This window comes from Sitophilus oryzae, unplaced genomic scaffold, assembly GCF_002938485.1.
Source record: "Sitophilus oryzae breed Bouriz unplaced genomic scaffold, Soryzae_2.0 scaffold_771_pilon_pilon, whole genome shotgun sequence".
In the NCBI taxonomy this organism is placed as follows: domain Eukaryota; kingdom Metazoa; phylum Arthropoda; class Insecta; order Coleoptera; family Curculionidae; genus Sitophilus; species Sitophilus oryzae.
In genome coordinates this window covers 610,121-625,685 of record NW_022147386.1, presented here as the reverse complement: position 1 = coordinate 625,685, position 15,565 = coordinate 610,121, and the positions used below count along the sequence as shown (strand labels likewise).

General features: G+C 29.6%; 1 protein-coding gene across 3 annotated transcripts in view; it reads right to left on the bottom strand.

The window, feature by feature from the left end:
* The window catches only part of LOC115888485 (NADPH oxidase 5-like), a 160,919-nt gene extending 149,331 nt beyond the window's left edge, over positions 1–11,588 (bottom strand). Inside the window, exons 1-2 of one of the 3 annotated variants that reach the window (XR_004051274.1) lie at positions 11,120–11,588; positions 2,867–3,276 (exon numbers count right to left, since the gene is read on the bottom strand). Coding sequence is in view for 2 of the 3 variants with exons in the window: in XM_030908229.1 (XP_030764089.1) it covers positions 2,867–3,276; positions 11,120–11,330 (621 nt within the window). In the remaining variant the exon portion in view is untranslated. The remainder of the gene's footprint in view (positions 1–2,866; positions 3,277–11,119) is intronic. The other 2 variants (XM_030908229.1, XM_030908230.1) reach the window with 2 other exon arrangements.
* Positions 11,589–15,565: the final 3,977 nt, after the last annotated feature.

Here is a 15,565-nt window from a genome sequence, read left to right as displayed (position 1 = left end):
AAAGTTCGTATAAATGTATGTCGTAAAATGCTTTGTTTGGGAGATACAGGGTGTAGAAGTTTCATTTTTGTTTTGTTTTTTTATATAATTTCTGAACTAACGTCGATACTTGGATTAAAATTGGTGTCTGGAAGTTTTTTGACATGTGACATATAACTCCTCTTTGTAGAGAAGGCCACCTGCATATTTTTAATCTGGTTTGAAGGGTACTAATTATTCTTCCGTATCTGTCCGTTTTTTTGCGTAAAAAAGGTTCCTTGCTAAAAAATTATGCTACCAATGTTTCTCAAGAAATTTGAAATGGAAATAATTAATACATGTCATCATTAACAAAAACTGAACATGTTGACTATACAGGGTGAGTCTTAAATAAGTGCAAATATTTTCAGGTCTGGTAGATCTCAATAAAAGAAACATATTTCCTCTTTACCATTTTTCAGATACCTAACCGAGTTATTTAAGTTTGAAAATTAAAACAAAATTATTTTTTTTTGAAAAAGTTTTGAGAGCCACCGGATTTTTTCTGTCTCTATTTGCATCCCTTTTAGTGCCGTAACCATGGAGTAAAGACGTAACTATGGTAATATCAGAGATTAAGAAATTATACCGTGGAAGCAAAATTTTCGCGGTGAACAGGCAGTTCTAAAAAGTTTTCGAAAAATATACAGGGAAATTTAAAAGAAAATGTACGATTTTCAACATTTTTTTTTGCGAAAAAACCTCATAGACCTGTTCCTAGGGTCGATATATACCCCCCTGAAAATATTTGCACTTATTTAAGACTCACCCTGTATAGTTATTAGACTGAAATCATAAACTTGAAATGTTTTTGTATCAAAGATTTAACTTCGGGTTCAACAGAAACTGTTTCATCATATTTTTTTCTAGAAAAAATTATGATTAATTTAAAAAAATAAAAAGTTTCCAGATTTATCATTTTAGTCGAACACCTTTATTTTTCGTCATTATATATGTTTTCATAATTTATATTCCAAATATCTCGAGAACGTTTAGTTGTAATGTATATTGTTTCACTCAATAATTTTATACAGCTACAGACGAAAAGTTATTACTCTTCAAACCAGTTAAAAAATATGTAGCCCCCTACAAGCAGGAGTCATATTGTCAAACCCCATTTTGTGGGCTATGACTAGGGGCATAGCAAAATAAAAGAGATTTTAATTTTAACACTTATTTTAATTAATCAATTTAATTAACTTACGAATATTACATAATCTAACATTAACTATAAGGGTAAATATGTACTGACATATACGTATAGACGAACATATATCGTCGCTGGCGCGGGGGTAGTGTTACAGGGCTTCTAGTCTAAGAGCTAGCAACGTTTTCGGGAAAGTATTTTAAGACGTCTGGCTCTTTAATATATCTTTTACTATGCTCTCTGAAACAGCATGCGGCCCGTCTGGCTGCCGATACCCGTTGCGTTCACTACTGCGCATCAGAAGAAGATCCTATTCTAATACTGGTAATTTAAAAAAAAACAAATATTTAATACTTTACTATCAGAATATAAACGAAAATAAAATAAAAGAGTCTTTGCCCTGACCCGGATTCGAACTCGGTTCGTGGTCGGAAACTCTACGCACTGCGCTATGGAGACATGTTCGATTTATATTCAATACTAGAAATTAAAGGACTAATAAATATATAGGATCTTCTTACAATGCGCAGTAGGAAACGCAACGTTTACCGGCAGCCAGACGGGCCGTATACTGTTCTAGAGAGCATAGTAAAAAATATATCAAAGAGCCAGACGTCTTAAAATACTTGTTTTTCGGACGTTGCTAGCTCTCGTACTATTCGTACTAATGCAAAATGCCCGAATATCGACGGCGACCTTCTCGAACATTAACTATTGACAGTCCCCCCAACAGGTGACATTTTTGTATTTATCAATTCGATGTGGCGAATTATCAAATCAGCATTATTGGTCTATCAATGCAATTGCGATGACCGGTGCGAAGACCGCGTTATTGCTGATTTGATGATTTTATAAATTCGTAATATTGAAAGGAAATATTTTTCGCAGTTGCCAATTATACTTATATAATTTGTTTTTGAAAACTTTACTTTTGTTGCGTAAACTCGATATATCAATGAACTTTAAACATTTTATATTTCCTTTCAATCGAATCATTAATAATTTACAAAATATATATTTTTTATTTTATATAACTAATAATTCCTTCCTACTGAAATCAAATTTCACCATTTTTTTATCCAAGACGACCAGATACCATTTCTTTATCCACCAAGACACCACAACTACACCATTTTTTTATCCAAACATCGACTATACTTCAGAAATTATTTGGAAAGAATCAAAATGAAAATGAAACTAATCATTTTGGGGCATAAATTTATACGAACTTTTTTATATACCTATTTTAATCTGCAGAATATGCTGCCGAACTTTCCCGAATATAATTTAGATCACCCTGTATATGTATAGTATTGAACATTTATTGGTTGATATCAACACATTAAAAATATATTTTTTGACATTAAATTAGACGAAATAAAAAATATTTCTTAAACATCTGTGTATAATGTTAAAACCACCTAAGGCGATGTATTTGAATTTTAAATTATACCAAAAACCAGTATTAATAGTAGTCAAGAACCATTTAGATAGCTGGAGGCATGTACTGTCATTAACGAATAGTATGTACATCAATAAATATCATATATGGTGAAGAAAATATTCTAATTCGATTTTTTTTCGAATGAGAAAACCTCTTGCTGTAAACTAAATATTGTAGTAGTACCACATCTGATTACACGCAATTTTAATCGTCGTACGGTATTCAAATTATTCTCTTTAAACGGAAATGGAACTTACCTTTGACTGCAACAACCTCTTGAACCCATCCCTCGTATACTTCTGCTCCTTGTTCACCACCTCGCTGCACAACTTCAGGTGAGCCAAATGCAACCTCTCCCTCAAATTCTCCTCCTCCATACTGCTCATAGGCACTAAAGATTTCCTCCTTATCACGGTTTCCTCATCAACCACCCCGGCGCGTTTCGGTTGATTCTCACTACACGAAGGCAGACAGTTAACCGTTATGACGTCACAATGGTCGTCGGTAGTGCCGACGCCTATGGATCGCGACTGGACCAAAGTCGGTCGAATCTGGATATCGATATTGTTATTTGCGATGGCGGGGCAAGGTTTATGCCGGTGTTGATCCCGGATGAGATCCAGGGTTTGGGTGGAGCATTCTGGGAAGTTTTGGCGTCGTGGTGTTTCTGGAAATAAATGTTATTGGTGTAAACAATTTGTCTGGAGATGGTAGACAACGTAAAATGTTTGATATAAATATATGTTTACGGTCTTTTTGTGACTTTTATTGTTTTAAATTCGAAAGAAGATAACATAATGACTTTTTATTTGGAATAAGATTCCAATTAAAGTAAATAATGTCTGCACCTTTGTGTCGTGTTCTTTTCTAATAAAAATTATCAAAAAGAATAAAGAAAAATTGGTTATTATACAGGCTACAGGTCCGGCAATAGTGCTCTGGGCATCTGTAGCTCCTAGAATAAAAAACTTTAGAATTTTGTTTCAGTACAAACCTAAAGTTTGCACGAGGATGTATTTCGGGAAAACATTTTAACTTCTATAGGGTGGCTCAAAAAAGTGTGAATGGATCGGGATAAGTTTTTTAAATGGTATATTATTGTATATTATACACCCTGTATATTATTGTATTTTGGGCTTCTTTTCATATCGCTTTAAATAAGCCTAAGATATGAGTAAATACATTTTGATAGTTTCAGAGATATTAATAAATAAATAAAAAATATATATTTTTCTGAATTTTTAAAAAAAAATTATTAAAAATAGGAGAACCTGTCCTGAAATCAAAACTGTATCAGGTATGGTCTATACTTACTTTCCTATAAATATCGCAATCTTAAATCATACAGGGTGGTTAAAATTCTACGCCAAACTAAAATATAAAATAATGTTTCTTTTTTTTTTAATGGAACACCCTGTATATTATTTTTTTATTAGATGGAAAGTTGAACATTTTTTGTATTTGACCAATTTCAAAAATTTTAATGGTTTCGCAGATACACGCAGTATTATTTCATATTCATATGGCGCTTTCAACGCTAAAATACGAGAGAAAAACCATTGGGTGGCTTTAATAAAAAATTACTGTAGAAAATGCCATATGAGATATAAAACCGTTAACAATTTTAAATTACTCTAAATACAAAAAAATGTTAATTTTTTAATTTTCCATCTAATAAAAAAATAATATACAGGATGTTCCGTTAAAAGAAACGGTTATTTATTATATTAAATTTATTAAAGAAAAATTATTATTTTATTATTAAAGAAAAATTATTTTATATTTTAGAAAGTTTCGAGTAGAATTTTGAAAGTACAGACCATCTAAAGTAACTACCTAATATAGTTTTGATTTCAAATCAGTTCTTGTATTTTTAATAATTTTTTAAGAAAGGCTGAAATATACCGGGTGCGTCTCAAAAGTGGTTCACCCCTATAACTTTTTTATTTTATCAGATAAAAAAAACGACATTTGGTATGTTAGTATATGACATAAATTAGGATTAATTGACGTATTCAATTCTTTTCTGTCACTTCCTGTTTCACCGGAAATAACTACAACTTTTGATTTTTAAATGGCACCCTCGGTATTTTTTTACTTTATTCTATAGAAAATTACATTCTGAATAGAATGACATATAATATGTCAACTTTTGACATTAATGCTTAAAACAAAATTGGATTTTAAATTTCAATTTAGAGTGCCCTGGCTATGTTAAAAACACTAATTTTTAGTCAAGGAGCCTTGGAAAAATAGAATTGATCTTCTAATGTTATTCGTGTCTTGTCCTGGCCGTTTAAAAAATTCCCAAATCGTACTTTTAGTCATATCCTAATTTTTTCAAATGGGACGAGGGTGGCTCATTAGCATATTTGGAAAAAGCATTTTTTACGAATAATTTGGTACCACACACTTGGTATTTCGAGTCAAATTGTCGTTATGAATCGCATGTTGCAATTTCAAATAAACCATATTCGAAAATGTCAAAAGTTGACATATCATATGTCATTCTATTCAGAGTGTTATTTTCTATCCAATAAAGCAACAAAACACCGAGGTTGCCATTTAAAAATCAAAAGTTGTAGTCATTTCCGGTAAAACAGGAAGTGACAGAAAACAATTGAATAAGTCAATCAATCCTAATTTATGTCATATATTAATATACCCAATCTCCATTTTTTATCTGAAAAAAGAAAAAAGTTATAGGGGTGCGCCACTTTTGAGACGCACCCAGTATATATTTTTTTATTTATTTATTAATATCTCTGAAAATATCGAAATATATTATTTACTCATATCTTAGGATATGTAAAGTGCAATATATATTATAATAAAATGTTAATCTTAGCTGTTCTTTTTATTTAGTAGAGGTATGTTTAAGGTTCAAATTTATGACTGTGAGTCTACCTAACCAAACAAACTCATAAAAGATTGTCGAAACACAATTGCAGCCTTTCATCAAAACTGTCGCATAGGGATTGCTTTATGCCAGATGCACAATGATCGGCATTTAATAGATACTATTTGTAAGGAATAAAATTGAAATAGAAATATATTTTTACAAAAAAAAATGAAACTAAATTTAAACGTGGTCTTCATCTGCTGATTTCTTTGACGAACCTTGTACAACATATTCCATAATTTCGTGAATTTCATTAGGTAACAACACTAGACACAAATTTCAAATAATACAAAATAATTTTGAATACGGTTACACTTCGGCGAAAGTAAACTTAAAAAACAGTAAATACAACTCAGTAGCAGTTACAATTCGTTTTACTAATAAGTACAAGTTTTAATAATATATTAAAAAAAAAATATCAGGCAAAGATTCTAATTTGATTCTTTTTCTCTCAGGTGCACAACGGAGAATTTTTTTGCCCAAATATAAAGTGACATTTTTCTTATTTTTGGCCCTATGATTTTTTTAGCAAGCTGTATATAATTATAATATAAACTTTAATTCGTAAACTCAGCTTTTTATAAACTTTAGTATTTGACATATTATACAGGGGTTGTTTTTTACCTTAACTTTAAAACACTCTGTGCAATAATTTCGTATGTAAATTTTCGTAAAATATAATTTTGCGATGAGAACCATATCTCCTGAGCATTTTGTATTTTAGATCATGTCAACACATGCCTTGGTTAATTTTTAAGACCGAAATAAACTTGCCCATCAACAATTTGCAATTTTTTTCAATTATCATTTCTTTTTGAAGTTATTTTTCAATGTCACAAGGCGGCTTTGGTGATTATTGTGAACTATACACTACTAAGAACTGCCCATCATGTTCGATGTCTGGAAAATACTTGGTAGGAGGGTTAGAGGTCGTGAAGCTTTAATTTAATTCTTCATTAAATGAACTTCGCTTGGTCGTTAAAGAAGAATTCGAAAACATAACGCAATATGATATATGCAACCTCAATGACAGTATGAACATATTAGGGTATTTTTTATTTATTTTTTTTCTGTTTGTATACTTGAATAGCACAGATGTTTTTTTAATATCGTTAGTTCTGTTATAGTTATTAAAGTTTATTAAAACCCAGACTGTATTGTTAGTCTTTAACGTTTTTTTTATTTAGTATAGAATATCCAATGCAAGGTAATAGGAAGTTACGACAATAGTCATGAAAAGCATCTCGTCATATTAAAAAATATATACAGGGTGAGTTTCCTACGATGTTCTCTATGGGCATCTCGGAAACTGCTGGAGATAGAGAGTCGGTTAAATGGGGAAAGAATTGCAGTTTTGTGAGGTCATAAATATGCGCCTTTCAGATTTTTGAAAAAGTTCATGGCTTACTAGATATTTCGAAAAAAACCAATTTTGGCTATTTTAAAAATTGTCCCTAATTCCATTATAATCTATTTTAGACAAAAAGTGTTCAGATAAAAGTTGTAGATAATCACATTCCTAATGGGATTGTGTTCTCCGATTTTTTCTAAAGCCTGTCATTTTTGACATATGACACAAACATATGTTTTTTTTAAATGGAAACCATAGTTGGCCATGACTTCATAAAAAGCGCCATTTTTAAGCTTTTCAGCGATATAAGCTATAATATGTTTCTTTTACAAAATTACTGAGTTATAGCCAATTCTTATCTTTCTTGACTAATTTCACTTAGTTAGCCATGGAAACAAGTTCAATCGTCGTTGCTCTCAGAAATGTGAAATTGTCACATCCAATCTTTGTAAATTAAAATAAACAAAAATTGTAAATATTTTTTTTAAACGAAGAAAAGCGTGTAGGATTATTTGTTCAACTTTTCTTGGCCATACAAGATACGTTGACCAGTGAAAGTTACTTACGTTTTTTAGAGAACGAATTTTTTAGAGTTTCGCCTCTTCGAGTGCCTCTCATAAGTTCATAAGTCCTTTAGTAAACCTTGTTGTTAACCATACCGCATAAAAAAAATCTAAAATGGATAGGTCAGGTGACCGAGGACGCCGAGTAGACCCATGCAATTGGTCCACCTCTTTCTATCCCTGAGTCTACATAATTATGATAATGAAATAATTTTTAACATTTCTTACAATGTGGGAGAGGGGTTTGGTGTGTCATAATGAAAGTCATGTTGGAACCACTCTATTAATGCGCCAGTATCTAAATTTAAGTTTTCTAACATGTCTTGAAAACCGTTCTCTAAAAAACGTAAGTAACGTTCACCCGTCAACGTATCCTCGAAACTGTATGGCCAAGAAAAGTTGAACCAATAATCCTACACGCTTTTATTCATTTGAAAAACTCGTATTTACAATTTTTGTTTATTTTAATTTACAAAGATTGGATGTGACAATTTCGCATTTGTGAGAGCAACGACGATTGAACTTGTTTCCATGGCTAAGTGAAATTAGTCATGAAATATAAGAATTGGCTATAACTCAGTAATTTTGTGAAAGAAACATATTATAGCTTATATCGCTGAAAAGCTTAAAAAATTACGCTATTTATGACGTCATGGCCAACTATGGTTTCCATTTAAAAAACATATGTTTGTGTCATATGTCAAAAATGACAGGCTTTAGAAAAAATCGGAGAGCACAACCTCATTAGGGATGTGATTATCTACAACTTTTATTTGAAAACTTTTTGTCTAAAAGAAATTATAATGGAATTAGGGACAATTTTTAAAATAGCCAAAATTATTTTTTTTCGAAATATCTAGTAAGCCATGAACTTTTTTGAAAATCTGAAAGGTGCATATTTATGACCCCACAAAACTGCAATTCTTTCCCCATTTAACTGACTCTCTATCTCCAGTAGTTTCCGAGATACCCATAGAGAACATCCTAGGAAACTCACCCAGTATTATCATAAAGTATTGATAACTGAAAAAAATTGCAAATTGGTCGTTATGAGTTCATTTCGCTCTTAAAAATTAACCAAAGCATGTATTGACATGAATCAAAAAACACAATGCTCAGGAGTCATGGTTCTGACCGTAAAATTATATTTTAGAAGATTTTACGGACGAAATTATTGCACAGGGTGTTTTAAGGTTAAGGTAAAGAAACAACCCCTCGATTAACCCTGTATAATATGTCAAATACCTACTAAAGTTTATAAAAATCTGAGTATACGAATTAGAGTAGATATATTATATACAGCTTGCTAAAAAATCATGAAAATAGGGCTAAAAATAACAAAAATAACACTTAGATTTTGCCAAAAATTTATCCGTTGCGTTTTTTTTTTGCATCTGAGTGTATGAAGTTTTATTTGCATTAAATTACTAAAAGTATTATTTGTTATTATTAAATTGGTGTATAATTACTTTAAATATTTAAAACCATCATGGATAATGTAAGGTCCTGGTTCTATAGTAATTTAAATTTGAAACAACAATGCACTTACTTGCTCAAAAGTTGGTTTCTAAACAAGTATAATCTTTGATTCTAGGTACTTCTGCTTAAACACCTCTACAGATACCAATAATGGATTTGAATGTATCGCACACGAGATAATACTTAAGAGAAAATTACATGCAGGTATTTTAGATTTTTTTTATATACGTTTTTACATAACCAGCTCTAAAACTAGTTTTAAGCTAGCCTGTAAGAAATAACACTAAAGAAGTAATATTTTTCTTTATATTATTAATTCTTCATATTTATAAGGAATATTTTCTTTTAATGAAAAAATATGTCATTGATTATTATTTTAAAGAAGTCCCTTCATCTCACACTATAAATTTAAAATTAGACTTAAATTAGATTCTAAAACAAATAAGTGCATCAAAGGTTTCTATAAATATTTATGTAGAATTTGCAAAATTATGATTTTAAGATGAATAGAGTATACAGTATACATGTTAAAGGAAGAGATTTTACATGTGAGATTCTCTAAATTATTTATGGGATTAAACATGTGTATTTCGTTAAATTACGAATAAATATATTCTTGTTATTCAAATATACATCCATCGATTGTTATGCTAAACTAATATTTAAATGTGTTAGACTGGGACAACTTTCTTATTTATTGTTTTAAGACTAGGGATTGTTCAATCTCCAAGTCATAAAAATAGACAGTAACTTTTCTTCTTGTGTTTTGTATACAATATAAGCAACGTCTACAAATCTTAAAATATTACTAAGATCATTTAATAATATTTTCAGCAGTAAAATAATAAATGAAGTGAATATTTAACAAAATTTGTTTTAATAAATGAAGTGAATATGAAACAAAATTTGGAATATTTAAAAGTTAAATTTAAATAACTGTACGATTACACGTAGAGAAACAGTGTATTTTTCAATAATAATATCTACATATAATTTACATGGGTGAAGATTAATAAATCTCTGCACTGGTTACACAATATACAGGGTGTCCCAGAAATAAATGCAAGTATTTTAGGGGTGGTAGATCTCGATATAAGAAATATAAGAAACATAGTTTCTCTGTCATTTTTCAAATAAGTCCAAAATAAGGGAGTCATTTTACTTTAAAAATTTCCAAAAAAAATGATTTTTTGCTAAAATTTTGAGAACGACTGGATCTCTTCTGGATTTTCTTTCTTGAAAATTTAATCTAATACCTATGTCGCCATATTATCAAGAAATTATGTTATTTTATTTACAAATTAAAAAATTTCCAAAAATTTTTTTAAAAAATTTCGAATGTTCAAAATTTTTTTTCGCGAAAAAGAAACTCATAGGCGTGTTTCTGGGGTTGAACGATACTACCAGTTAAAATACTTGCACTTATTTCTGCGACACCCTATATAGTGTATAGTACTTTAGTTTCAGAGATATAGCAAAAATCGGACCTTTTTTAGAAGATCTTATTTTTTACTAAGCTATTGGGGACACGGGTTTCAAAAAATGTTTTTTTATGCATATTATTGGGTAAATTAAATTATAGACATAGTAGTAGTTATTTTTTACACATCAACAATAAAAAATATAATAAATTTAAAGAAGATCTCTTGGTAAAAGTCGCTACCAGCAACAGTTTTCAAGATATTGGAAATAGTCAATACATGTCATTATTGACAAAAAAATAACATATTATGTATACTAGATAGTTATTTGACTTAAATTATAAATTTTGGGATCTTTTTTAGTTTTTTAAGCTAATCATGAATTTTTTAGAAAAAAAATACGATAAAACAGTTTCTGATAGCTCAAAAATTATTTGGAAACAATCAAAATAAACATGAAACTTCTACATCCTGCATCTCCCAAACAAGCATTTTAGGACATAAATTAATTTATACGAACTTTTTTACTTATTTTTATCTGCAGAATATACTGCACAAGTTTCCCGAATACAATTCGGACCACCCTGTATAGAAAATGTATTTTAGCTAGCCAGGCAAATTTGTTTAAAATAAAGTAGTTTTTAACATCCCAGTGACGTGTTACAGAATATACAATTTTTATTTGTAATAGAAACCCAACTCTTTTCCAGAAAATTAACTACGATATGTATCAGCAGTTAGTCCAATAAAATATGCAATTATCATTTTAACTAAGTCATATGTTTCTAAACTACCTTCTCCTCCCAGATCAATTCCACCATCAAATGGAACCTTATTTCCTTTAAACCTTCCTGCGTCATGAAGAATATTTTCACTACATAAAACTCCATCATATTGTTTACATCCATCATCGTTCACATCTTTACCATCTTCCACATTATTAGCTTTTTTAACCCTTCCCTCACGAGCACCGTCCATCTCCGCGCGACACATCAACTCAGCCATGTCCTGTCACTCATAGAACACTCACTTTCACTCTTTAGTTTCTTTTAGAGGAGGAACAGAAGAATTTATTGCGGGTCACTAAGTCACGCATGCGCTCCAAATATACAGAAAAAAAACTAAGATTTTAATAGTACTATTTACTACGGCACTATTGAGCGTTCGACTGTTCATAGAGAGACATACAGACGACGTTCACTTGTTTGGTGGACGGGGTGGGATTACGATGCACAACCTCCTCGAGAGCGAACGATCTCTTAGTTGGCCATTTCTTAGTGGTCCTTTGCTTGATTGCGGTGCTGATTTCAAGGTTTTTTTCGGTAGTTTTTGATGCGAAGTGATGGTGATAGTGGTGGTGGTGGTAGCTTGCGCCCTTGCCTACTCGATGGGGGAGAGGAGGAATCGAAAGTGGAGTGAGTGGGGGAGGGTCTAAAATTAAGAAACATGGCGGACGAGAATAAAGTGTATTAAATGCGTTTTTTCTGTTTTTTTTATTGGTCTGTTTGGTGGAAGAATCGGGTCAATGACGGTGGTTTGCGTGTAAATAATTGAGGTGAATTGGTTAAAATTGCGTTTTTTTTGTTAACTAAATTTGATCTAAAACAAATTAACAATTTTCACAAAATTTTGAGAACGAAGCAAAATTTCAGTTGAAGTAAAGATTTTTGTAATAAATATTTTTATAAAAATTGTTATAATTGGATATTTCCTTTGATTAAAAGTTTAAAAATAATTATATAATAAATTATCATTTTTATAACTTTTAAAAAATGAAAATAAATAAAATTAATATTTTAATTAAATCAAGTAAAGATAAATATTGTGGTAAAATAAATTTGCAATGTGTGACTGTTTCTTTTAATTATTCATATGTTTATTTAAAAGCCGCATGACTTAAAAAGTTAAACATAAATTAATATATAAAAAACAACAGAATTACATGTTATAAAAAATGTTTTTCAACTACAATATGAGAATTATATTTTTAAATATTATAACTTATAATATACTATATCTTATATACTTTATAACTTGTTTTTATTGTAATTCGGGGTAATCCAGGCTTTCGAAAAAGCTGTACATGGTCCGGCAATAGTGCGTCGGGCATCTGTATAGTTCCTAGAATAAAAATCGTAGGAATTTTCTTTAATTACAAGCCTAAAATATGTACTAGGATGTATTTCAGGAACATATTTTATTTTCTATAGGTTGGCTCAAAAAAGTGTGAGTGGATCGGAATGATTTTTTTTAAATGGAACACTCTGTATATTATTGCAATTTTGGCTTCCTTTCGGCTTACTTTATATAACTTAAGTTATGAGTAAATATATTTCGATAGTTTCAAAGATATTAATAAATAACTAAAAAATATATATTTTTCAACCTTTAGGTATTAAAAAAATTATTATAAATACAAGAACTGTCCTGAAACCAAAACTATATTAGGTATTTACTTTAGATAGACTGTACTTACTTTGCTATAAATATGGTAATCGTTAAATCATACAGGATTTTCAAAATTCTACGCCAAACTTTCTAAAATATAAATTAATTTCTCTTCGTTTTTTAAATGGAACACCCTGTATATTATTTTTGCAATAGATGGAGAATTAAAAAAAGAACATTTTTTGTATGTAGAGTATTTCAAAATTTTTAACGGTTTTGCAGATATTCACGATATTTTCATATGGCATCTTCCACAGTAAATGTTTATCAAAGCCACACAATGATTTTTCTCTCATATTTTACCGCTACAAGAGCCATGTGAAATACCAACCAGCCAAACCATTAAAAATTTTGAAATACTTTAAATACAAAAAAAAATATATTTTTTAACTCTCCAAGTAATAAAATAATAATATACAGGGTATTCCATATAAAAAAAAACAAGGAAAATTTATTTCATATTTTAGAAAGTTTGACTTGGAATTTTGAACATCCTGTATGATTACCATATTTATAGCAAAGTAAGTACATACGTCAATCTTTATCTAAAATAATTACCTAATATAATTTTGATTTCAAGACAGTTCTTATATTTTTAATATTTTTTTTAAGAAAGGCTGAAAAATATTTATTTTTTGTTTATCTATTAATACCTCTGAAATTATCGAAATATATTTTCTCATATCTTAGGGTTATGTAAAGTAATCCAAAAAAAAGCCAAAAATGCAATAACATAGAGGGTGTTCCATTTAAAAAAATATTTCTGATCCACTCACACTTTGTTGAGCCACACTATAGACGTTAAAATATTTTCCTGAAATACATCCTCGTAAATACTTAAAGAAAATTCCCAAATTTGTTATTCTAGGAGTCACAGCTACCCGACGCACTATTGCCAGACCCTCAATATTAGGTTTTTCGATTGTGATTTTTGTGCCAATTTTTCCGAGAATATGAGGGTAATGGTAACACACATTTTAAAAATATTTTTGTAAACATTCAGGGCGATTCAAACATATTTTCAAACTAAATTTTTATATTTTAAATAGAATACCATATATCTTTTAATAGCTCAGTGGATTTGCCATTAAATTACCATTTTAAAAACACTATAATTTCATACACTATACCGAGAGGTTTTTGAAATATAACCGTTTTTAGTTTTTATACTAAATTTACTGCTTATTTAAAGCCCTCTAAAAAAAGTACTAGGTATAACATATTATATCTGCTACAGTTTTTAAGTACAGTTAACTCACCTTCTACGAGGTGGGGTCTCTTATAGGAAGTAGAGGCTCCACAAGGAGAATGACAGTTTGTATTGAAATTTATAATTCACTATCCAAATAAAATAGTGATCTATACACTACCGTTAACTCTCCTTCTACGAGGTGGGGGTGGGGTCTCTTATACGAAGTAAAGGCTCCACAAGGAGAATGACAGTTTGTATTGAATTTAAATTTTGTGATCATAATATGTATATAAATTTGTAGCATATTCTAAAAATAAATAGAGTTTTAGAAGGTATTCCAAACAAAAATACGTACCAAAATTGCATTTTTTTGTAATGGAAATGAATCTCGGATTCCAAGGAAAAAAAGGAAAAAAATAAAGGTGATTTTTATTAGAGAAGCCTATGACTAAAACTGAAGGTTTTTGATTACTTAACATTTTCTAGAAATGTGAAATAAATTTTAAGTTTCAATAAAAATAAAACGTACCTAAGTTGAAATATACCCTATTACATTTTCATTTCATTTAAATCTGGGAATTTAAGAACTACTACCCATAATGCACTTTTAATGAGTGACAGTGGATTATTTCATCTGCAGCTATACCTGTATTTATATTTATAGATAATTTAAATATAATACAAATTTCTTTTTTTTATTATCGAAGGTGCATGGTATAATTGTTCTAATCACTGTCTATATGATATTTAACTTAAAACTAAAAAAACACATACTGCACTTTAATAATAAAATAAGAGTTTTGCAGTACAAAAAGCAGGTAGATATTTGAGGAGGACAACCAAAAAACGCCAATTTTCAACTAGCTGTTGAGCCCGAACAGTTCTTCAGAGAAAAAACCTAATTAACAACAATTATTCCAGGAACTTATTATATTTAGTGTAATTTTCAATAAAAAGATTATTTACGAAAAGTTAATATCTTTAAACTTATAAACAAAAAACCACACAAAATCCATGTTTTTTTCAGTTATTTGCATTTTTCTCCATGCATGTTCCGTCAGGAAATTTTGTTAGCAAACCTCAGGTTCGAATTCAACACCCCCAAAAACATAATAAATAGAAGAAATTAGAATTACTTTACTTTTTTACCCAAACTTTCCTCCAAAAAGCTTTTGAGTACAATACAATAGATTATTAGTCAAATTTATTTGCGTAAAAGCCACTAAGAAGCTTCATTTCAATTTGGAGCTTATACGCAGTTGCATTTTACAAAGAATTTTTTTTTGTTTTTATATTTCTGTTTCAGTGGCAAAATACCCTGTTTTTTTTTCAAAAATGAACCTGCCGCCATTTATTGAAAATTTACTACCTATCTAAATTTAAAAAAAATAATAATAAATTTCTTGTATGTCTGGCCTTTTTAATTTTCTGTTAGGACAGATTACTAATTTAACGGCTATTAATATAATACAATAATTTACTTTGAAATGAATATCTAGATGAAATAACTATAAAATAATTTGTATTATTTTACATTTACATTTATTCAGGAAATAATCCAGTAGTATAATAATTATATTAAACGTAGGTACATTTCCGG